Consider the following 25,446-nt stretch of genomic DNA (forward strand, 5'->3'; position numbering starts at 1 on the left):
ACCTGTGTCCACCCTGCCATAGTCCACAAAGATCTGCAGCATGACAGAACCCAGCAGGTATCCAAAAGCCGGTCCAAATACGGAGATGGCAAATAAGATGGCTGTGAAGAAGAGCAGGGTAAAGAGGCTGAGGGGAACTGAGAAGGTGTGACAGCCCCAGGCTCCTTCCCTAGCGAAGGATTCCTGAGATGTCAGGCCATCTGTCCTCTGACCCTGACAAGTCCACACCTATGGCATTTCCCCCAGGCAGTGCTAGAACCACTCAAAATGATAAGATGTGCAAAACCAAAGATGTTTCTCCTCCAGCCAGCTGCCAGAGAGATCCATTTGTCAGGAGGGAGACGGTCTCCCTGAAATTTAAAGATGCCGGCCCAGGGCAGTGCTGGAGGGCAAAGGTCTGTGTAGGGACCATGTTGGAGGTCCTGGCAGGAGTTTGTGAGGCCACAGAGCCAGTGGGTGTGGTCTGTCTGGTCTGGAGTACAGGGCCCTTGAGTACGCTCAACATGGCTTGTGCTAAGGGAAGGAACTGAGCAGTCAGATAGTCAATCTATCTTCTCTGCATGTGCTTCTTGGGGGCCAACCTGTCCATAAGTGGGTGACGCGGAAAGACACGTGTGCCCCGGCCCAGGCCTGGGGGCTTGACAGCACCGGTAGCTACTGCTGGTCAAGGAGCCTCCCTGTGCCTGACAGGGGTCTAAATGGTTACATACCTGACCTCATGTAACCCCACAGCTGCCCAGCACACAGATACTGTCAGCCCCATTCTGCAGGTGAGGAACCTGGGGCCCTGGGGCTCAGCCACTTGCACAGCTCCCATAGCTGATAGGTAACAGAACTGCCATTCAAACCAGGTCTGTCTGATCCCCAAACCTCTGCACTCATTTGCTGTGTTGTGGGGCAAAGAGGGTTAAGACCTCAAATCAGCCCCTCAGAGCTTAAGTGTCAGATCAGGACCCGACCCCTCCCTGCAGCCCTCTTCAAGCCTGGGACTCACCGATGTACAGGGGTGAGTTGTTGGGCTCCGAGAAGTCGTCCACGTAGGAGATCCCAAACGGCTGAATGGGCACTGTCCCAATGCCTGCCAGCAGCTGGGCGACCACCATGAGACCCCACATGCTGCTGGTCTCCTTCCGGGTGTCCTGCGTGCTGCTGTGGCACTTACTGGGGGGCAGGTCCTGCCAATGCTTCTGACAGAGCTCGGTGTGGAGGAGGCTGCTGTTCCCTGCAATGAGAGCGCATGCCGGTCACCACCCAGTCTCCCGGCTCCACCGCTGGCCTCCGAGCCTGGCCTTTCCCCCAGGCCGTTGGGAGTGACTCTGGGAACAAAGGTGAGAGAAAGGTGAGAGGGTGGGAGAGGACTCTTCCTCTCATGGGCATCCGTTCTTTCTCCGCTACGGTCCAGGCAGGGAGCTGAGCATGGAGGGATCAATGCCTTCATCCCTGGAGGAGAGGACCACCCAGCTGGAAATGGGGGATCCAAGGTAGAAACCCAGGCTTGCCAGCCTTCAGGGCCCTGAGCTCAGCCTCAGATTACGATGTGGTTCTCTTCCAAAGGCAGCGTCACCCTGGCCTGGGATGTGTGCAGCTGGATCCTCCAGGGCTCTCACTCCTGGACGAAACTGCATCACACTGGAGAGCCTCCTCCCAAAGGCATTTAACATCCTTCTGAAACCTGGGCGGCTCCCAAGACTCGGAGACCTTGGGAAGCTGGAAGGGGCTCTAAGACCCTTTAGTTCAACCCCTCCTGTTACAGACGGAGAGCTGAGGCTGCACCCATCGGGGCCAGGCCTCACCATGAGACCCTCCGTGAGGGTCCCAGTGTGGTCTGTGGGCACCCTGCCGCCTGTAGCTGTGGGGACGTGGCCAGGCCGTTTTAAATCTGGCGCACAGTGAACAGTCAGCACTGTCAGCTCTCCAAGATCTTGAAGGTTCTTGAGGGCTCTTTTCCATGAGATGCATTTTCTTTCTGCCTTGTCTGGGCCAATGGCAAGCACTCGCATTACTGACCTTACTCTGTGGGTTTTTTCATTTAGCACTAATGGGATTCAGTGTAATTCTCATTGGTGGTGCTCCCCGAGAGGGGAGAGCCCTGAACTAGGTGGGCAACAAGAATCCCACACAGAGGAAAACAGGGCTGTGGACTAGACCTGCCTCCCACAGTGGACTCTGCTCAGTGCTGTTGAGCTCGGGGCTGCTGGGACCATGGTGCTGGGGAGAGGTCAGCCCTCCTCCTGGTCCTCTCCCCTCCCCCACATGCACATTCATCCAGCCTGGCCACATGGTTGCCTGTCCTCTCCACTGGTGTTTGCATAGGACACATTGGAAAACTGCTGGCTAAGGGTCCCTGACTGACCAGAAAGCAAAGGGGACAAAATTTCTGTCTGGTCAAGGGCATCCAAACTTGACACCAGCTGTGTGCAGAGAACCCGGAAGAATGACCAGTTCCCAGACTCTGGTCAGTGTCCCTCTGTTCCTTCTTCCTCTCACGCCCACCCACTAGCCCACCTTTCCATGCAGAATTCAAATAGAAAGTGGTCCAACGTTATGGTAGATAGGAGGCAGCCCCTTCGAATCAGGATGGAGATGTCGTCTTATTAACGTGGAAAGACGCTGTAACACCTGGTAGGTTCCCAAAAATAACTAGTGGTTTGGAAGAGTATGATCTCTAATTTAGAAAACTCATATGGACTAATAGAATATGCAGAAAAGAACTCAGGAAGACTAAGGCTTTCTTTGTGATGGGACTGTGGTGATGGTGATTGTGTGTGTGTGTGTGTGTGTTTGCCTCTGTATTTCCTAATTTACCTATAAAGAACACATGATACTTTTAAAATAAAGCAACAGTAAAAGCTGCTAATTTAAAAATGTCTCCATTAGTAAATACAGCCAAAATTTAACAATGTCTTGTTCCATAACCATTGCCCTTCTTTCTGGCTTCGGCCCTAAACCCGAGCTGTGTTTCTCTGTCCCCCCACCCCGTCCGTTCCCCTGTGGGGTGTTGAGCCTTCTCCAACTTACAGGCTCTGCTGTAGAGACCCCAGTTCTAGCGCCAGGACTTTGAACAGTCATTTATTTCCAGGCTGACTCGGCCAAGGCGGTGACGGACGCTGCCTCCTGCTCACGGCAGTGACTGGGCTACTTAAGTGGCTGGTTTAAGGCAGAGCTGGCGTTCGAACCCGAATGTGGCTGACTCAACGTCCACAGCGAAGTCACATCTGAAATGGTGACATTTTGCAGGGACGGAGGAGCTGGGCCTGGGGAGATCTCCCTTTCCCCAGCCACATCAGACGCATGGCTCTCTGACCTCCGCAGCCGGCTGGGACCTGACACCTACTTCCTCCCCAACAGAGGGGTCCTGGAAAGGGGCTGGCGACTGGGATTTTTGATGAAATCTGAGACAATGAGATGAAATAAACACACAGTATAGGGAGTCAACGAATTGGTTTTAGTTAAAGAAGCCAGACACAGAAAGACAAATAGTGTATGATCTCATGTGTATGACTCTAAAATAGCCAAACTCGTACAAGCAGAAGCAGAGGGTGAAATGGTGGTCTCGAGGGGCGGAGGGGAGGGGAATAAGGATGTGATGGTCGAACGGTAAGGTAAAGTGTTAGGTATGCAAGATGAATAAGTTCTGGTATGGTATACTATACTATACTATGCTATGCTATGCTATGCCATGCCATGCCATGCCATGCCATGCCATGCCATGCCATACCATACCATACCATACTATACTATAGCACCGTAGTGCATGGTATGTTTAAAATGGGTTAAGAGGGAAAATCTTATGTTAAGTGTTCTTTCCCTTCCCTCACACACAGAATAAAAAAAAGAGTGGGAGGAAACCTTGGGAGGTGATAGGTAAATCTATGACCTTGATGGTGGTGATGGTTTCAGGGTTATATACATTTTCTTTTGTTGTTGTTAATCTTCACCTCACGATATTTTTTTCTATTGATTTGTAGAGAGAGTGGAAGGGAGAGGGAGAGACAAAGAGAGAGAAACATCAATGTGAGAGAGACACATTGATTGATTGCCTCCCAAACTGGCACACACACTTCTTTGCTTACACCCCAACTGCGACCAGGGATCGAGCTTGCAACAGGTATGTGCCCTTGACCCGAAATGAACAGGAGACTCTTTTGTCTACTCCAGCCGTGGGCAAACTACGGCCCGCGGGCCGGATCTGGGCTGTTCAGCTGTTCTATCCGGCCTGCGGAGCCGAAAGAGGGGAGGGTTCTCTTGCTCTCCCCTCCGCTCCTTCACCAGCAGCAGTGTTAACATCTATTAGTTCACACAAACACTCCATCCATGCTTTTGTTCTGGCCCTCCGGTCCAGTTTAAGAACTCATTGTGGCCCTCGAGTCAAAAACTTTGCCCACCCCTGGTCTACTCTATTCACTGAGTCAAACCGAGTAGGGCTAATGATATATACTTATTCCCAAACTCACTGAATCATATGCATTAAATATGTAAAGCCTTTTAGATGTCAAGCATATCTGAATAACTTCGTTCAAAAAGCAATAAATTGGTTTTAACCCTAGGTAGTAGCTGTGTGAACGTGAGTACGTTTCTAAACCCTTCTGAGCCTCAGTTTCCCTTGAGGCAGAGACCAGAAAGTAACTGCATAGGGAAACTCCCCGTGCGTCATTAAAGAGCTAGAAGGCCCTGGTTCCAGAGAGGAGCGCAGGCACAAAAAGTTGGCTGCGGCCACTCAGCCAGCAGTCTGATGGCTGTGCCTGCTCTCTTGAAGGAAGGCTGGTGTGGTTCAGTGACAATGCAAGGGTCAGAGTCTTAGGGCAGTCACTTCAGTCTAGAAGCCCCCAAACTGTAAAATGTCCCTGCTGAGACCCTGCGCACTGTGCACCTCACCCCTCACCACACTAACAATCCTTCCCTCAACACTGACCCATGTCCAATACCCAGAATAGGGGTGTGATGCTACAGGCTCACATCACCCCTCGGGGAGTCCCAGGTGGCCGTGGGCAAGCAAGGCCAACAGATGCTGGAAGGGCTGGACTGGGAGCCTGGGACCAGGGTTCCCGTCCTGAATCCATGATTCCCTTTGCCAGTGACCTTGACTTTGAGAGACCTCAGAGGATTCTGTGGAGGGCCAAGCACTGCAGAGAGTGGGAGGGTCCCGGAGGGCCCAGCAGGCAGAGTGTCAGGCTCACTGCTCACTCCCTGCCCTCAGTGCACAGCCACACAGGACACTGGGGTGGATGAGTGTTTTCACGCCGCGGGCTGTGCTAGCCTGTAGAAAAAGTGATGGGTAAGTACAGAGACGCCTATGCTCTCCTTGAGACCAAATGGGCATGTTCAGGAATAAGGGCAGAGCAGGCTGCTGGGCCTGGGACGCCCCCCTGACCCATACTACCAACTGACCAAACGCTGCTCTGTAATCACTCAAACAAGCTGGCACACATACTTCTCTGCTCACTCCTCTGCGCCAACCTTGAGTTAATGCGTTTCTAAAGGGCCCATAAGACAGGGGTGCTGCCAAGCTTTCAAATGGCATTGCTTTTCAGAGGATTCAAACAAATTTTGAGTATATGTTGCACAAGGAAGTGAGAAAAGTTTGAAGTCTCCTAAAACTATGGGCTGTTGTCACCTGCAAATGTTCTGGACCGAGGTGCCTGTCTCCGCTGTCTAGGTGTGTGACAGCACCTCCTCCTGCATGCTGTCAGGGAGGTTATGAGGTGCAGGGCCAGGTCTACATTAGGTGCAAGAGTGGCTTAAAGATCGCCTGAAGGTAAATGGCCGTACGGGGAAAGTGGCGCAAAGAACTGGCCCGTTCCCAGGTCAGCCACGGAGGGAGCACACCCAGGCCGTCGGCAGCGTGGATGATGCCTGCTTCACACGCGCAACGCCTGGACCTGGGGTCTGAAAAGACACCTGGACCAGATTTCATTCACTCTCGGTTGTTCGGTTTCTTGGCCATATTTGACCGTGGGCAGGCACTCTGCTGGGGGAGACGACATGGAGGCGACTGAGACAGGCCCAGGTGCTGACCTTACAAACCTTCAAGTTCCTGAGGAGCACAGGTCATCAAAGAAGCAACCACACACACAAAAAGAAGCAGCCACAATATTGCCTGGTCCAATCCAAACCACAGTGAGATATCGCTTCACCAGGATGGTTATTTAAAAAACCAAGTATTGGGTAAGATGTGGAGAAATCAGAGGCCCTGCACATTGCTGGTAGGAATGTAAAATGGTGCAGCCAACTGTGGAAAACAGTATGGCAGTTCCTAAAAAAATAAAATAAAAAATTACCATATGATCCAGCATTTACACTTCTGGGCATAAGGCCAAAAGAACTGAAAGCCGGAACTTGAGCAGATATGTGTACACCAGTGTTCAGAGCAGGATTATTCACAATAGCCAAAAAGTGGCAACAACCCAAATGCCCGTCAACGGATGAAAGTCTAAACAAAATGTGATATATGCAGCCAATGAAATATTATTGAGGCTTGTAAAAACAAAGGAATTCTGACACATGCTTCATACAAAGTGGATGACCCTTGACGACATCACGCTAACTGAAATAAGCCAGATACAAAGGTACAAACACTGCATGATTCCACTTACATGAGGAACCCAGAATAGGCAAATTCATAGAGACAGAAAGTAGATCAAACCGGTTAGGGCTAAATTCACATTTATTAGATCATTGCTGTTGGCATCGCAGGCTAAACGTGTGTGTGTGTGTGTGTGAGAGAGAGCCGGTAGTTGCCAGGGCTGGGGGTGAGGGTGGGGAAGGAGTAGAGGGTTAGGGTTTAATGGGTACAGTTTCGGTCGGAAAAGATGAAAAAGTTCTGGAGATGGATGGCAATAATGGTTGTACACCAGTGTGAATGTACTTCATGCCACTGAATAGTACACCTAAAAATAGTTAAAATGGCCCAGCTGGTGTGGCTCAGTGGTTGAACATCCACCTATGAACCAGGAGGTCATGGTTCGATTCCTGGTCAGGGCACATGCTGGGGTTGTGGGCTCGATCCCTAGTAGGGGGTGTGCAGGAGACAGCCAATGAATGATTCTCTCTCATCATCGATGTTTCTATTTCTCTCTTCCTTTCCCTTCTTCTCTGAAATCAATAAAAATATATATTTTTAAAAGTAAAAAGTAGTTAAAATGGTAAGTTTTATGTTATGCATATTTTATCACAATAAAAAAACCAGCTAGCATCACAGAGATGGGAGAGGACAGGGTGTCGGGGAGATGTGGGAGGGGCAGAAAACCCAGTGAAGCTGGGGAGAAGGTTTGGGAAAAGATTCCTGGAGAAAATGGCCTTTGAGCTGAGAAGAATGAAAGGGAATAGCCAGAAGGTCCGTGGTGAGGAGGAGAGAGGGACAGCATAAGGAGGGCTCAGAGATGTGAAAGGCACCCTCAATATCACAAAATGCAGTCCAGTGTGGTCAGCCTGAAACACAACTAGGGTGAGGCATGGCCACTCCTGGAGGGCCTGTGTGCCCTGGGAAGGGGCCTGAAATAAAAATCCCAGATGGTGATGATCATGGGCAGCAGGATAAACACACTGGAAAGATTAAAGCCAGTTTCCAAGGCCCATGAATAAGGAGGGGAAATGACCCAGTCAGAGACATTTCCATGGTAACACAGGTGATGCTGTGAATTGCAGGAGGGGCGGGGATGCTAGCCAGCTCTATGGCTGTTTGGGCTCCACAGCTGTGCAGATGGTGATGCGCAGCCAGAGCAGGTGTGTAAGACACAAAGGCCAGGCGTGTCCTAGGAGAGCAGGCACATGAGAAAGGACCTGAGAATAAGTGTTGCTTTTAAGAATTCTAGTTCTTGCTTTTGCAGATTCTTATTATTAAATTCACACACATATATATATATATATATATATATATATTATATATTTTAAAGTCATATTAAAATGTTGACTGGCTTATTAAGTCTTTTTTTTTTTTGGAGAATTTTTATGAGTTTATTTGAGCCAAACTGACAACATATGCCAGCAAGCAAGCGCTCAAATGCTCCCATCAGTCTTTTTTTTTCTTTATTAAGTCTTTACATGGTACACTGCATGGCTCACCAATGCCACAAAACCCTCATGAAATTTCATCTAATGAAGTGTCCAGGAGGTCCAACTCTCTAGAGATTGTTTAACTGTTATTATTTACTTTTAAAATGTCAGATTCCATACTTACTGCCTTTATTAAAAATAGGTATTTTAGCCCTGGCTGGGTGACTCAGTTGGTTGGAGCATTATCCTGTATACAAAAGGTTGTGGGTTTGATTCCCAGTCAGAGCACATGCCTAGTTTACAGATTCTATCCCCAGTCTGGGTGCGACTGATCAATGTTTCTCTCTCACATCGATGTCTCTCTTTCTCTCTCAAATCAACTAATATCCTTAGGTATGTTTTTAAAACCAAAGGACTTGTATGCGTGCATATAAGCCTAACCAATGGACACAGACAACAGGGGGGTGAGGACACCAGTGAGGGGGATTGGGGGGATAACAGGGGGATGAGGACATATATGTAATACCTTAATCAATAAAGAAATTATTTTAAAAAGGATATTTAAAAAATAATTAATTGCCCCAATTAAATCCATCTACTGAGTTCCTCTTTGGCTATTCTGTATCCTATATTGCCAGAAGATCTCCCAGCAAACTCTCTTCCTGACGCCAGCCGTGAATGGGGCCAAATCCATCCCACATCAGGCTCTGACACATGTGAACGGGAAAGGGCTTTAATCACCCACAGAGGGTGAGGCTCCTTTCCCCTGGGAGCCCTGTCCTCGAGGAGCAGCAGCTGGCTGTCCTGGAGGCAGGTGGCCCTGGAGCCAGGAAGAGCAGGGCTCAGCAGTGGGTAGGTCCCGCTGCTCCCTGGCTTGATGTGGGGACAGGTACAGCCATACCTAAGAGATACTGTGTGTTTGGTGCCAGACCACCATCACTAAAATGAGTATGGCAGTAACACTCGATGTAAGCGTTTTGCTGGTGGAGGGTCTTGTCTTTACTTTATAAAAAAAATGCAACATCTGTGAAGTGCAATAAAGTGAAGTGCATTAAAATGAGCTCAGCCTGGATTTATGTCAGAGGCAGACACTGGCCTTCCCAAGAACGCAGGCCTGGGACTCCCTGCAGTGGAAGGCCGTAGCCAGATCACGCTGGTGAGAGCAGAATTTAGACCACTAACTAGGCCCTTCTCTTGAAAATAAGATGACAGGGAGAGGTGAGTCCAAGGGCCAGAAGCAGGGGGAGAAAAGATGTGTGTCAAGAGCCTGTCACAGAATTGGGGGGCTTGGCGTTCTTTGCCCCACTCAGCTTTCCTCAGGAGCTTGGAGGAAGAAAGAGCAACCTCTCCCCATTTCTCAAATGACTTACGGAAGCTCATTGCCTTCCTCCTCAGAGGGGGCTTAGCTCTGACCTTCCCACTGTGTAAACTGAAGGGAATGCCAGCCTGTTCCTGCCACCGGGCTGCACAGCCCACCTGCCCACCCAAGGCCACCTGCCTCCATCGTGGCGGGCCCTGGGGAAGGGAGGGAGGGGAGTCTGTCCATTAGCTGGATGTCAGTCTGTTGCTCATGTTCCCTGAGGCAGATTTCTGGAAGGCTCAAGTTCCTCAGAGCACATTCTTTTACCCACAAGACACCAGAGGTCTGGCTGTGCCAGTTTTCACAGGCCTATGAAATGCTAAGTAGAAACAGGCTTGGACCTCTCCCCTCCCCCAGCTGCCCCAGCACCACCCTGGCTGCACCATGGCGTCAACCCTCTGACTCATTCTCCCACAATTTAAATATGCAGAATTTCAGTTCTGATTTCTGGACGCCTCAGCGGGTTTGGAAAGATAGGGGGTCACTTCTATAGGATGGTCTACTTCCCTAGAATGGACTCTAGGGAGATGGGCCAGATCTGGACAGACATGGTCTGGTCACTCCATTGTATGAGGACATGTGTTCCAGGTGTGGCCAAGCTGAGGCTGGCTGGGAGGTGTCAGGGTATAATGAGAGGTCTCTGCACGAAGTTCCAAAGATGAGGCTGAGGGAGATCCCTGGATGGGTCAAGCAACATAGGAAGGCCATGGCAAGTGGGGCTTTCCTTTGACGTCATTCTCATCATTCTGGTAAATAAAAGAGAGGATTCTGCCAGGAACTAGGAGGGCAGCAGTGACTTCTCCTTCAAGTCATGGTTCTTGAGAACCACCATCACCTCCTGCTGAGAAGGGGGCTAGGCTTGAGGGTGAGCAGGGTCAAATGAGGCGGAGATTAGCAAAGCCCACAGCTCAGAAGCAATCCATGAGAACAACAGGGAAAGGCAGGGGTGCTTCCGGAGAATTTTCTGGAAGCACCGCCAAGGTGCTAAGCCCTCGGGCTTTCAGCAAACTCCTGGAGCCTCATTCAGAATGTTCCACTCTGAAGGACCTATTTCCTCATCCTTCTAAATCTGGCTACTCAACAGTTTTACCAGAAACTCTGGCAACTCCCACCAGCAGGCCTGGAACAGGCTGTGCCGACCTCACTCGCGATTTGAGGCCTCGAAGTTGTTTGTAAAGTGGGTTGTATGTATGTCAGAAGCGATTGAGTTTCCAGTGGAGCTCACCAGGCCTTACTAATCCATAATGCTCCTGTAATGATATGTGTTCGCTTCCAACTAGACTAGGCCTCTACTTATAATATGATTTCTATGGGCATGTGCATTCTGAGCTTCATTTTGGAGAAGTAGGAGAACATACCCTTCTGTACCAGCAGAAACCAACGGAGTTGGGATTGTCAGCCTTGGACACATCCTGGGGCAATGGAAGGAATTCACATTTTCAAGCCAAAGAGACCAGGTTCCAATCTTGGTTCTACTGCTCCATGGTTGGGAGCCTCTCAGAACCTCAGTGTCTTCATCTCCAAAACAGATATAATAATACCTACCTTGCAATATTGTCATTAGGATAAAAAATAATGAGCATATTATAAGTTGGGACATAGTGAGCATATAATAAGCTCAATTTTCATCCAAAGAGGCCAGAAATTTCAGTGGATAAGGGAGATGACAGAACCCTGGAGACGGACAGTATTACTCAGGTTTTTAAGAATCTGGGGACTGGGTCCAGAAACTAGAGACAAGTAAGTTCAAGGTCACCAGCAATGGAGGCTTGGAATAAAGGAGTGGTGAGACGCATGGGTGGCTTGAAAGAGTTCATTCACGTCGGTGCAGAAAAGAGCAAACGTGGGGTGGTGGTGGAAGGAGAGAGTTCCTCTGCTCTGCTCCCAAGACTGAGTTTCCAAAACTAATTCTGAGGCTGAGGCCGGACATTCCTTCCCACACGGCCAATGCCTGTTTGTATTGAGGTGTGCATGTAGCCAGTGAGCCGGGGGTGAGAGGGCAGTCCACTGTGCACGGTGCCACAAGGTGGGACATTACACTGCTGGTCAGGGGCTCTCCCCACCCAAACCCTTGCCCTTGCACATGTGTCCGCACCCTGAGGAATCGCCAGGAGGCCAGAGGAGGCATCACCTGGCTCAGTTCATCATCGAAACTGTTTCTTAGTGGACTGCGGGGAAGGAAGACATACCCGAGCGAGCAGGATGCGGCTCAGAGCCATTTTATTTTAATATTTGGAGATGTGTACTTAATTTGCACCCCTGAATTGGAAGTGAAGCAGAACTTATTGTTCACAGATTTATTAAACTGGCTGATGTGGAACTCTTTGAAGAAGAAAAAAAAAGCAATTAGCTGAGCCAACATGAGCTCATCAAAAGCCATTCATGCCAAACCAACCTCATTTCCTTTGTTAATGGGGCTCCCAAACCAGCAGGAAGCTGTAACATGGTGTTACTTGACTGGAGGAAGTCTTTTGACAAAGCTTGTTATGATATCCTGGTAGACAAGATGCAGACACGTGCCTCAGAGTCCTCTGGGAGAACTGGCTAAAGGCATGCCCAGTGCAGGAGTTGACAGATCAGTGTGACCTAAAAGATGGGCCCAAACTGTGTACCACTCATCATTGTCATGGATTTGGGTGAAAGTGGGGAATAGCTGGTAAATTTATGAATGACACGAAGCTAATAGGAATGCCTAATAAGATAGTCCAAAGGCTAAAAATTCAAGATTAGACCCAAGACTATAAGAAGGGGCTCTGACCAAGGAGAAGGAATCTAATGGAGTCAGTTTGGGCTGCTGTACCAAAGTATCATAGACGGTGTGGCTTATAAACAACAGAAATCTATTTCTCACAGTTCTGGAGGCTGGAAGTCCCACATCAGGATGCTAGCATGGTCAGGTTCTGGTGAGAGCCTTTTGTGGATGGCAGACTACCAACTTCTTTTTGTCTCTTCATAAAACCAAAAGAGAGTGATCTGGTCTCTTCTTACAAGGACACTAATCCCATGCAGGAGGGCCCCACCCTCATGACCTAATCACCACCCAAAGGCCCCAACTCCAAATACCACCTTGGTCTTGATGTTTCTTTGCTGTTTTTCCCCTTTTTAGATCTGAGCTGCACATACTCTCTGATGGTGGCCAATCCAAACTCCGAATCCTGAAAAGTCCTTTTTTTTAACTGAGTGAAAGAACCTGCTCCTTCTGGTCTCCTGTCTCCTGGTGGGTGGCAAACTGCCCAAATACGTCTGGTGTTCCCTTTTCAAGCCTTTGGGCCACAGGAGGTGTCTGGCCACAACTAGAAGCCTTGGCTCTACCAAGCATGGCAAGAAGAGAGGATCGTTCCTCCCTGTGTCCTCTGGGGACCTTGGGGGGCCCAAGGCCTCTTTCAGGAAGGATGGATCAATGGCTTCTTCAGAACCACATTCTCCAGAAGGGGCATGTATCCTGTTTCTGTAAGGCTATCCCCCACTCTCTCACAGTTTTCCTGGGGTGCTTAAAGTCCCTGGGATAGGTCCAGCCTTCCTTTTCCACCCTGGGTGCTGGCTCTCCCAAGGAGACCCTCCCCACTACCATGGGTGGCCCCAAGACACATAGTCTGCCAGGGGTCCCAGAGAAGTGACTCTCCCCACGGGAGCAGGATGTAGGATGCAGCTTGCTGCCTAGGTCTCCCTTCCCCACCAGACCCCAAGCAGGCCTGCCACCCAAGCCTAATTACTGAGCAGGGAAATGACTAAACAAGCCTGGAGGGGCCCATGGAGAGGCGGAGACCCACTCATGTTTCTGTTCAGACCTGAGCTGGGGACCCAGTACAAGGGGGCACGTTTCTAGGCTGCCAAGTGGGGGTTGTGATGTGCCCACAAAACAGATGTTAAGAGAAGCCTAACAGAGTCAACTGCTCTCGTATCATAGCTGTGAGGCCTTCAGTGAGGCCGCGTGCCATTGCCATGGAGATGACCAGTTCTCCTGCAGAGCCCAGCTCCTTGCCTGGCCTTGCCCTTGTGGTCAGCACAGCAGCCGAGTGTTTTCTATCATTCTCCATGCTGGTTTCTCTCCTTTCTGACACTATGCATTAAAACATGCTCTGCACAAATCTCGTTAGGCCTTGTTTTGCACATCTGTTTGAGGCTATTTTCTCTCCGTTGACTTAATAACACCCATGTGTTTTGTAATTTTTTTTTTTTACCACTCTTGTTGTTTTCCTTTTCAGGTTCAATAGATCCAACTGGCCAGATGCAACTCTCACCCTGACCATCTTTACCCACTTACCTCCCAACACACAAGCACACTCTCCCCTTCACCCCCATATATACCTCCACACACACCCCAACTCCTGCCACATACGCTTTCCCCGCTCACATACATCCCTGTCTCCATCCTCCACATAGCCTTCCCCCCACATACACACCCACTTCTTCTCTCAAATTCCCTCCTATCTCCACCTTCTCCATCTTCACATACATTCACCTCCTCTCCATACTTGTACACCTCCTCACTACTCCACTTCCTACACATGGAAATGCCTCTCACACATACAATTACCCCAAAACACACCCACACGTCTCTGCACATATTCACCTCACACCTCGGCTGGGTGTTCACCTCTGAACAGCCCTGAACTCACTGTCCCGGAGCAGTTCCCTCATGGAAGGACCCTGCATAGCTCTCATGGTTCAGCGCAGTGGGTTCTGCTCTGGGGGTTGGGGAACTGATTCCAGGTCCTGCATGTCCTCCACTAAGGAAGGGACACAGACACATAGGAGCCGGAGGCTTCCCCTCCGTGTGCCCGCCTACCACCCTCCTCTTGGGGACACCCTTGGGATGAATGAGCATGGGCCAGGGGCTGGCCACTTCATGAACAAGAGACTAGAAAGTGACTCTTCCCTTTCTTTTCTTGGCTGTTCTAAAAATACAATGGACTCCCTCCCCTGCTTATCCGACAGGAAGCTCCCTGCCTGTGCACAGCCATTGTCTGCCGGCGGGCAGACTTCCCCTGGACTGGGCTGAGGGCTCTCACAGGTCACACCTAGTCCTCCCAGCCACTGGTTTCCGAAGACCCTTCCCTGATCTCCTGGGAGAACTGGTCTCCCGTTGGCCTGTTTCCCATCTACCCAAACCTCACCAGCCTCCCAGAAGTGGCCTTAGAGGCTTTGGCTGGGTAGCTCGCCCTTTCTCCAAATGCGCCAGCAGGACACATTTCCGGACCACAATGACATTTAGAAAATCTAAACATTCATAAATGTCTGCGTGGCCTTTTTAAAATCGGCAATTAGTTGTTAAAGGTCTTCGTGATTCCCACAATGTCCAGCCCCTCTTTAATTATTTTCCCTAAAACACATAGTTATTCTTCATTTCCAATGGTCATTTCTGGAGTGCTTCGGCTCTAGGGCAAAGGACTCCTCAATCAACAGGTGGTAGTAATCTGGGGGTCATTCCTTATGAGCAACAGATTTCGAATACCACACACAACAAGGGCAGGCGGGGAGAAGTCTGCTAAACAGCGGACGTGGGCCAGGCAGGCCCTTTACCTAAGCTTTTTGGTTTGGATTTTCCCCTCAGAGCACCCTGCAAAGGAAGGGGTTATTGTTCCCATTTTACAGTGAGGAAACTGAGGCTCAGGAAGGTGAAGCATTGGCTTGCCAAGGAGACGTGGCAAGGAAATGGTTGAGCTGGGAATTGAATGTGGAAGATCATGCTCTTACCCATCATACCAGGTTTGTTCCACCTGAGGATCTGGGAACAGCAGCCTAATCTTCCACAGAGAGAAATCCCATGGCCTCATCCATGTCAAGGGATGGACCCTGCTCCAGGCCAGAGCAAAGGACCTACAGTAAGGACCAGGGAGAAGCTGCCTTTAGATGGCCCCAGGACACCCAGCCAGTCAGCCACGAGCTGTCAGACTCCCTCTCCACAGGAAGCAGGGGGCTTCCTCATTGGTGACCTTAGTTTACCCAGCATGATACACCACCGTGACAAGAACTATGACTTAATTGGTTGCTGCACATGCCAGCTACCAGGCTAAATCCTGAACATTCACCCTCTGTCCTCAAAGCCCAGCAAGAGGGGGTCCATCTCATTCAGGAAGGAACTGAGACTCAGAGCTGAGAACAAGGTGGCCAAGGCCACATCATTGGGGAACTTCAATGCCCAGATTCAGACCAGGACCACCTGAATCCAGAAGACAGTTCAGATTCATGACTCCATTCAGGGTGGTGCTCTTAATAAAATGCATTTGTTCCTGATGACCTTGCATAATTGAAAACTCAAGTTCTCAGAGGACTACGTTTGAAGTAAGAGTCACATTTCAAGCTTTTCCCCTGAAGTGAACATTTTTGTTTGGACATATTGGCAAAGCACACACCCATGTTGCTCTGGCACCCAGGGCACAGTCCCAACTATATCCCACAGATGTGGCTCTTGGACCAAAGACCTCTTCATGCTGCCCCCTGGCACCAGGAAGATGTCTTCAAGGTGGCTCAACCCTGAGCACTTCCAGCTGCTGCTCTGATCCCAAAGTGGCAGGGACTGCTGTGCCCTATTGTTGCAAGTAGGATTTACACAAATAAAGTGAACAACAAAAATGCTCATTTTCCTGGCCAGCGATTCCTCTCTGCAGGCCTGAGAGGCAAGCTGTGACTCCCCTCAAAGTCCCCTTCGGTTTCTCTCTAGTGGAGTTTGGCTCAGTGCACTGAGCTCAAGGCAGGAACTGAGGATCATGGTGTGTTGAACCAAATTGCTAACAAGGAGCAGAATGACTGCTTTCAGAGGCCTGCCCATTTCTAACCACCCTCTGTGGCGGCTGCTCTATGTGAAGCAAATGCCACTGGGATGTAGCTATGGCTGCGGGAAGCCAACTCGCCAGGCTAAGTAGGCCACCATGTGTGGCACCTAGGAGAATGCCCTCCCCTTGGCCTGACCAAAGTGCCCTAGGCTCCCTTGCTGATTTCATTATCCTGGTCTTCATGCTGATGGAAGCGGCAGGGACCTCGGTCTGGAAAGACAGTAGCGCAGAGGGCCTGACCACCCTCGCTGATGGCCAGCAATTCCTGATTCTCCTTCAGAGCTGGCCTCGTGCCACCTGTCTAGACTGAGGAGAAAGAGCATGGCAGGACACTAGGGTCAGGTCAGTCTTATTCCTGTGCCTATTTGAAGCAGGACTTAGCCCTTAAATAGTCCAGAAGGATCCAAGGCCACAGTACATTTATGAGAAATGACTAGTTCACAGGTGATTTACAGAGAGGTGGAGAGAAGATTCCCATGACCAGAACCCAGCAGACATTTCATCACTAGACATCCTTGTTCCTACTCCATCTTTTCCCATTCCAGCCACCTACCCGGCCCCAGGTAAGTCACACAACCTACAAAAGAATCCCTTCTGTCATCCTAAGTGCTTCATCTCTTGAGCCTGATCTGTACATATGACTTTTTTTAAAAAGTCTGGTACTTACACACATGGGAATCAATTATTCCCTCAGCACATCCCTAGCTGGCTCATTTATCCTCAGACATCTTCAACCCCAATACAGTGGACTGAGGAAGAGCATTTATGGACTGGGCCTCTCACTGCTGCTCATCATGAAACCAGTGCCATTTCCCACATCCCTTAAAAGAAGTGCAAATTTATCCCAAGCCAATAAATTATCATAAAATGAGCTCCAAAGCAGTGATGCTCTTGGGGTGCCAAGTAAATGCAAATGCAAAACATAGTATGGCTATTTCCCAACACAGACCACACAAATTTTTTACAGGGGAAAAAAAATCCCTCTGCAAATGAACCCAAGGTCAAATATCATAGGATATACAAGAAAATAATCCACCACAAACAAGAGCAAGCAGACACAAAGCACTGGAGGATTAGCATTCTCAAAACTTAATTGAAAAGAACAATTGGAAAGACTATAAAATAAATATGTTTAAAATAATTGAGGAGAACAAAGGAAAACTAGAATTCATAAGGAAATATAAAAAAAACCATGTAACTAGGACAGATAGATTTGAACTATTATAATAACTTTTTGAAATGAAAAAAAATATATAGAGCCATTAAAATTTAAAATGTAAAGGATGGCTTAGACATCAGATTAACATAGCTAGAGAGAGACTAAGTGAACAGGAAGACATACTTGAGGAAATCACCCAGGATGCAGCACAGATGAACAAAGCACTAGAAACTATGAAAGAGAAGTTAAGAGACATGGAGACCAGAAATAAAATGTCCAACATTTTAGAAGAAAGAATGGAGAAAATCTGGGTATCAATACTGGGAACATTTTTGGCTGAAAATTTTTGAGAATTAAAGAAAAACCTTCATCTTCAAAAGAAATAGCACATGGAACTTCCAAAGATAAGTGACAATTAACCCATACTTAGACACCTTATGGTGGACATGCAGAACAACAAAGGAGAGAGACACTCATAAACACAAATAGAGAGAAAAAACCCAGAATACCTAAAAAGACTGATGAAGAAGTTCTAATATCAAGAGAAGCCAGAAGACAAGAGGCATGGTACAATGTGCTAAGAGGAAATAACTAAATGCAATCCTGTTTGTATCTCAACTATAATTCAAAAGCAAGGGTAAAATTAAGACATTTTCAGACAGAGACTTAGAGATTTTCTTACTCATGTATCCTGGTTGTGGTGGTTACACAAATCTATGAATGTGTTCAAACTCATAGAAAAAAGATGTATTACAAGAAAATATGTATTTTCCACAATTAAAAAATAATATAATATGCCCAAACCATTGAATTTTACACTTTAAAAGGGTGATCTGTATGGTATGCGAATTATGTCTCAAGGAAGCTGTTAAAAAGAAAAAAAAAGAGGTATCTGAAGGAAAACTGATAAATCGTAATGGTCAGTATATCTGTCTGTTATATTATTTTCTTTACTTTGCTATAGTTTGAAATTTTTATATTAAAAAATATAATAATTTTTAAAGAATAGGGGGACTCTTACTGGGCAATGCAGTGGTTTTTAACTTCGTGTTTATGAATTACCTAAAATCCTCACTCATCTCTCCCTGCCACGGGACCTATCCCTAAGACCCAGAGGCGCCGTGTCACAGAAGGGCCACTTGTCTCAGAATCAGGAGGCCTGAGTCTGTCCCTCCCTGAGTGGTGTCGTTGGGGAAGTTACTAGACATCTTTGAGTGCCATGTTTTCATCTTAGACCTCTTCTCTCCTCTTCACAGGCGTCCAGAGGAATCAAATGAGATCATCGTGCAAGTGTATTCTAAACCTGAAGAATGGTGAATGCACCAATGTCAGGAAGTGTTCACTACACAATTAAACATGAAAAAATTCCACAGACCTCATCATGGTCAGTGCTCTGACCCTCATCCTGCCAAACCCATCACAGCACCGTTCAGCAGTGTCTCTACTTGTGTGCAATGGGTCATTCCTGGCACGAAGCACAGGGAATTACAAAGGAGGTGGGCCATCCACTGCAAGCGCCACCCTCAGCAAGCCAGAGCTGGGACAGCTGCTTCATAGCTCCACATAATTCTGCATGTCCTGGTTTCAGATGGGCTTTGGGGAGAAACAAAACAATAAAATCCAAGGAAGTTTTTGGTGGGAGAGGACGGCGTGGCTCAGTGTGGTATCCACTGCCCAGAAGCACCGCCGCCAGCTTTGCCTTAGGGCAGCGGTTGGAGGCCACTTACCGATGCTGGCCACGGTGTACTGGTAGGGCTCTGAGAGGAAGTGTGGGAGGGTGAGGATGAAGGCACCCGAAGCTAGGAGGAGACCCCCAATGCCAATCAGCCGTGGACGGTGCACCCGGCTGCCAAAGTAGCTGACGAAGATGATGAGGATGGCGTTGCTGATCTGTGGAGAGAGCAGAGGGACCGAGTGAGGCCAGAGACTCCGTCCTCACCCACCCACAGTGGAGACCTGACTGTGCCTTTTCCAGGAAAAGCAGAGAGGGAGGAGGCTACCCAGGGGTAGCTGGGGCCCAGGCAGAGTCCCAGGGTCAGCCTTGCCCAGAGAGCCTCACAGTGGGACAAGCGCACACGTTTCAGCTTTCCCCTGTTGTCAGAAATTCTTCCCAGCCTCAGCCTTCAAGACTAAACCAAGGGAAGTCTCTGGAAACAATGAAAAGCTCGTGGCCTTCATTTCAACCATCTTAGGACCAAGCCCTTTGGGGCAAAATCCAAGGGTGCCTCCCATTCTGGCTGATTCCTGGAAACAGCACGTGTTCCCTCATTAAACTCCCTAAGGACTTGGGCTTGGTAGTCAGAAGAGCCACCAAGTAACATGCACTATCTCGTTTCATCATGCAACAACTTTCATTTCACAGGCAGAATTGGGGCTCGGAATATTAAGTCACTTGTCCAGGTCCATGAGGTTAGGAAGTGGCTTGAACAGATACTGTCTAAGTTTTAACTAAATTAGTCCTACTGCCTCTTGGAGGAGGGGTTTCTGTCCCAGCAGCTCTGCTCCTCACCTGCCCCTGGCCCTCCACTTCTATCAATGGGGACAAGGACTAAAGCACCCTTACATCCCTTCCCAGTTGAGCGTACCAGTAACTCCATTTTCCTGGCGCTCACTGGAAGGTGTGCTCTCTGAGCTCCACCCAGAGCCAGGGAAGGGAACCGAAGGCCCCAGCTTGGGGATGAGGGTCATAAATGGTCAAAGGGGTGCTGGCAGATCTTATGACTACAACTACATCCAAGGACATCACCCTCTGCCCCAGAACTTATGTTCGCCTGGACTCAAGCCCTGAATGTCAGCACCCATTGCCCCTGCCCTGTCCACACCACAGTCTCCTTGTGGCTCGAAAAGCAGGTGCCTTGTCTTAGGACATAGGGCCAGAGACTTGGTACCTGGCTCTTGCCAAGATCACCAGCGACCTTCTCATTGCCAAATTCACTGTCAGTTCTCAGCTCTCTTCTTCCTTGATCTCTCAGCACCCTTTGATTCTTTCTTCCTGTAACACTTCTTCCCCTGGGTTTCCATGGCACCAACTCCTCCTAGTCTCCTTTCCCTGGCTGCTCCTTCTCCATCTCCTTGGCTGGTTCCTCTTCGCTTCCCCAAACTCTCAACTCTCAGAGCTCAGTCCCTGTACCGCTACTCTGGTCTTGGTGAGCTCATCCGGAACAGGGGGCCTCATGGAAAGAGAAGAGAGGGCTGGGCCAGGGAATCCCATCTCCTCACCTGGAGCCACCAACGTTGCTGCCATGATGGAAGGGCTCTGCTGCCACCCATGCCTCTTTCTCACTGACTTCCAGTGACTCCTTGTTGACCCTCCCACCCCTGACCTCTTGGCTCTCTGACCTCCCACCCTTGACCTCTCACCCCCCATCTTCTCAAACTTTGGTGTGTAGTCACTGAGGGACTGTGTGAAAGCCACATTGCTGGGAAGTCGTAGAGATCTGACTTTTCTGGGGGTAAAAGCTCTGGCTTCTGTGATGCTCATAATACTGGAGCTGCTGGGCTTGGGATTGCTCCCCACCTGCATGCGTGGGGCCCACCTCCTCCTCGACTGGGCATGGGCAGGGGTCACATAAACTCGTGGGTGGTCAGGGAATTCAATTAGAGGCTCAGAATTTCGAGCCAACAGCCCTGCACACCTGGGGCAACTGCTGCATTTGCTGAGCCCCAGTGCCCTCATCTGTCAGGTGGGAGGAGCAAGCAGAGCACCTGCTCACAGGGCTGCTGTGAGGAGGCCCCAGGTCAGGGATCCCAGAACAGTGGGCCTCATGGAAAGAGAAGAGCGAAGCTGAGCCTGGGAACCCCATCTCCTTACCTGGAGCCACTGAGGCTCTGAGCTCAGTGCGTGGTGCCAGGAAGCCCTGGGATTGGTAGCTGCTTCCACCATGCCCATTGCACCTGGCTGTCTCCTTTCCCCGGGTGTCTATCCCAGCTCCCCAGGAACTGTTCTTCCTGGACCCCCCTCCCAGGCCTTGAGATCAGGGTGCACAAGCGGGGTCGGATGGACCAGAACCTGCTGCTCACCTCATTCAAGCTGGAAATGAGCCCTGAGGAAGAACTGGAGAGGCCAAAGCGCTTCTCGATGGTGGTGAGGCTGCTCTTGAAGTAGGCGCTGTACAGGAGCTGGGAGAGCTGCAGGAGGCCATGGCAGAGCACGAACACCTGGGGAGATACCGTGTGACGCATGAGGTCCCTGGACAGTGAGCCCTGGCTGCCCACCTGGGCCTCCCGTTCTGTTTCTGCTCTGTTTTCTCACCTGTTACTTAGAAACACTGATTTGATCAGGCAGTCCTGAGGGTGAAATGCCATCATCGCCATATCAGGTTTCTCCTGGGACTCAGTGCGCTCTCAGCCATCCATTCCCACCATCCCTGCCACAAACGGCCCGTAAACTAGGGGTGGGGAAGCACCTCTGGGAAAGGCCTGACTAAGCCACATCGCTTGACATGTTTCCCGATGGCATCTGAGTGCCCTGCGGGCTGCTGCTGTCCTTCCTCCCGTCCTGCGAGGGCTGAAGTCATTCTCCAGCCAAGTCAGGTCACTCCCAGGGCCCTGACACACCCCAGGCCGGTGTTCCACTCCTCTTGACCTATCCTCCCTTCCCCAGACTCCAGCAAAACCTGTGCACAGGCCCACCTCTCATACCCCCATGACTCACCAGGATAGGTGCACAGACCACCTGGTTTTAATGAATGTTGCAAGCTTGTTACCACCTCTATCGGGACTACCTGTGATTGTGCTGGCTGTTTCCCTGGACAGGTGATAAGGCCTTGTCTCTGCATTCCATCCTGCCCATATACCCTGTCATATGGGTGTGAGTAAATGTGAATTCTGTGGTTAATGGGGACAGATGCACAGCGGGGAGGGTGGCATCTGGAATCAGCTCCAGGCTGGGCCCCGGGCCCTCCTGGGTTCTCGACTGTTGGGCCGGGCCCCAGCAGGTTCGGAAGCAGGAGTCGTACATCCCCGAGCCCCCTGGAAGGTGCCCCTTCTGGGGACTGCACTGCTCTTCCAGGGAAGGGTGGGGTGCGGTACGTTTCATAGTCTGCCAACGTTCCTCTCTTAATTGAACGCCTGGCGTCTCAGGAGAACAACAGGGGCTCCACCTTCATTTCTGTTTTCCTTGCAAAGCTAATCCTGCCCCCTCTGCAGGGGCCCCGCTCCAGGCTGTGGGATCAGAGCTGACATTTCCTTTCCTACCTGCCAGGGCAGAGCCTTTGCGAGGCCAGCCTGGGGCTCCCGGATAGTGAGGGGGAGAGTGACGGGGTTTGCCCAGGTCACTGTTTTCCGTGGACACAGGCCATCTGAGCATGCTCAAGCCCCAAGTCCCTGGTCCAAGCCAAATCCAGGGAAGCGGCAACTGGATCTTGGATGCCTTGCCAATCCTCTTCTTCTGACCATCCCCTAAAGGCTAATGCCCCCCAAATTCCATCTGTTGGATGTGTTCATGTGGACACTCTCAGACCCCTTAGACCAACGGTTCTCAGCCTGTGGGTCGCAACCCCTTTGGGGGTCGAATGACCCTTTCACAGGGGTTGCCTAAGATCATTGGAAAACACATACATAATTACATGTTGTTTTTGTGATTAATCACTATGCATTAATTATGTTCAATTTGTAACAAAATTGGGGTCACCACAACATGAGGAACTGTATTAAAGGGTCGAGGCATTAGGAACGTTGAGAACCACTGCCTTAGACTAATCACTTCCCAAATAGGACTCACTGTCCTTCCCCACAATCTCTCCCGTTTCCCTTCATTCTCCATTATTGCCATTCAGTTCCCTAAGCCAGAAGCCTGGAATCCTTCTAGATGCCCCATTCCTCATCCCTTGGCATTGGGTGCCTCTGCTAAATCCTGTGATGTCTTCTTGGTGTCTCTCAAGCTTGACCCGTCCTTCGTCTCCTTGTTATGCCTTGCCTCACACCCTCCCCTCTCCCCCTGGCTTACAGCCTCTCACAGGTCTCTGTCTGCCCATCAAACCTTCCACCCTCCCACCCCACTCCAGAAAGAGCTGACTCAAATACAGACGTGAGCAGGTGACACCCAGATTAACACCTTTCACTGGCTCCCCACTTCCTACAAGATAAAAATGAATGTCCTCGGCATGGTATCCAAGACGTGACACGTCCTAGACCTCGACCAACTCTGGCTTCATATTCTGTTGTGGCTGATTGTATTTGACAAAGACGGCCACGCCAACCTCCTGTCTCACATACACCTCTTACAACGTGACAATGACATTCCTTCCTCAAAAGATGGAGTCTCTGTTCCCTTCCCGTCAGTATGGTCGGTCTTAGCTGCTTGCTTCTTATGAAGAAAATAAAACAGAAATGATCCTGTGCAGCCCCGAGGCTAAGTCCTGAACGTCGACAGAAAATCTGCCCGGCTCTTTCTCTTTCGGGACCCTTAGAACACAGACATCACATTGTGAGAGCCCAGGCTTCCTACACATGAAAAGGCCACAGTTGGTGTCCCAGGTGACAACTCCAGCTAGTTTCAGCCTGCAGCCAGCATCATGTTACCAAGCGAGCCTTTGGAGGATTCCAGCCCATCTTTGATGTCAAGAGGAACGGACTGAGCTATCCCCACCGAGCCTTAGATAGAGGGCAGATTGAGTAAGCAAACTAAATGCTGTCATCATTTTGAGCACTAAGTTTGGGGTCGCTTTGTTACAAAGCACTAGGTAGCTGCCACACCTGCTGCCACACACCTTGCCCTTCAAACTTCAAGGTCATACTATTCAAGTTCCCCACAGCACACATTCATTGTCTGTGTATTTGCTCACAATCTGTGCAGAATCATCTTTGCCTTATTTGTCTGGATAATTCTTCCTCACCCTTCAGGGACCCCTTGCCAGCCTGGGGCTAAGTTATGTGTCTAGTTCAAGGTTGCTTCTAAAAATCCCAGCAGCCTGCTGCTGACTCCTGCACAAAGGCATCTTGCCGGCTTGGCGCATGGCTGACATTAGGGACAGCACTCAGCAGAGTGAGGGCCTAGGGGAGACACAATGAGGGTTGATCGAAGGCCAGCACAGTGGGGCATAGGGGGAGCCCATCAGGGGCTCTTGCAGAGGCTGAGCTGACAAGGCTGACCATGATTCGAGATGGAAGAAAAGGGGCAGCATTTTAGCCTGAGGATCTGGAAGGGGGCAATACCATGTGTGTGTGTGGGGGGGGAGGGGGACTGGGAAGAGGAGTATCCACGGATAGGGAGACAGTGAGTTCAGTTTCGGAACACCTGAATTTCTGAGCATAAAGCTCAAAAAGACCTGTCTCCTTCTAACCAAATTAGCAATTAATTAGCAGGAGTGACTAATCCCTACCAAATTCCCCAGGCGTCTCATGAGAGGAAGGTAAGGACCGTAGAGGAAAATAATCTGTCTCAGATCTTTTCCTGAAAGACATGCCATTGCTTTTTCCAGTAAATACAGAAATTCCCCATTTTCTCCCTCCAAATACGAGGTGGAAGACTCCGCCTCCATCAGCTGGCACCGTTCCACGCCCCACACCCCTTCACCTCTCCGCCAGCTTTTGGCCACTGCAGCCTGTCAGGGCTGGTGCCCTACAGGTGCCCTGGCAGAAGTGCTGGCACGTACCTGGGCCCTCAGGTTCTAATGCATTCAGCAGATGGAGGAGAATGAGATATGTGACTACAAAGAAGGGGAGAGCAAGGAGAAAATGCCAGGAAAAGAGAAAGTGAATGGATAGTTCCCACAGAGCTTTCTAACCCTGAGCCAGTCAGAATCACCACAGCCACCTGGTCCCTGCGTCTGCCTCCTGAGCACAGGTGGACCAGACCCTGGGACCACGACCCAGGCTGCTCGAACTTACCGAGGACCTGACCCGTGGCCAGCATGAGATGGAGCGACAAACCCCCGATACAATGCAGAACCAGAAACCACCCCTGGAGAGCATGGGGTTTAAGAGTCTATGTAGATGGACTGGTGGGAGAAGGGGAAGGTTGGCTGGTTGGGTTGCATCCCACCCTCCACCATCATTTAGACCAGTGGTTCTCAACCTTCCTAATGCCACGACCCTTTAATACAGTTCCTCATGTTGTGGTGACCCCCAACAATAAAATTATTTTCGTTGCTACTTCACAACTGTAGTTTTGCTACTGTTATGAATCATAATGTAAATATCTGATATGCAGGATGTAT

At 49.8% G+C, this 25,446-nt stretch overlaps 1 protein-coding gene across 1 annotated transcript in view; it reads right to left on the reverse strand.

The window, feature by feature from the left end:
• The window catches only part of SLCO2A1 (solute carrier organic anion transporter family member 2A1), a 37,835-nt gene extending 16,366 nt beyond the window's left edge, over positions 1 to 21,469 (reverse strand). Inside the window, exons 1-4 of the mRNA XM_015561357.1 lie at positions 21,308 to 21,469; positions 19,015 to 19,177; positions 995 to 1,222; positions 3 to 101 (exon numbers count right to left, since the gene is read on the reverse strand). Coding sequence (XP_015416843.1) covers positions 3 to 101; positions 995 to 1,222; positions 19,015 to 19,177; positions 21,308 to 21,469 — 652 coding nt within the window. The remainder of the gene's footprint in view (positions 1 to 2; positions 102 to 994; positions 1,223 to 19,014; positions 19,178 to 21,307) is intronic.
• Positions 21,470 to 25,446: the final 3,977 nt, after the last annotated feature.

The sequence above is a fragment of the Myotis davidii genome, unplaced genomic scaffold (assembly GCF_000327345.1).
Source record: "Myotis davidii unplaced genomic scaffold, ASM32734v1 scaffold415, whole genome shotgun sequence".
NCBI lineage: Eukaryota > Metazoa > Chordata > Mammalia > Chiroptera > Vespertilionidae > Myotis > Myotis davidii.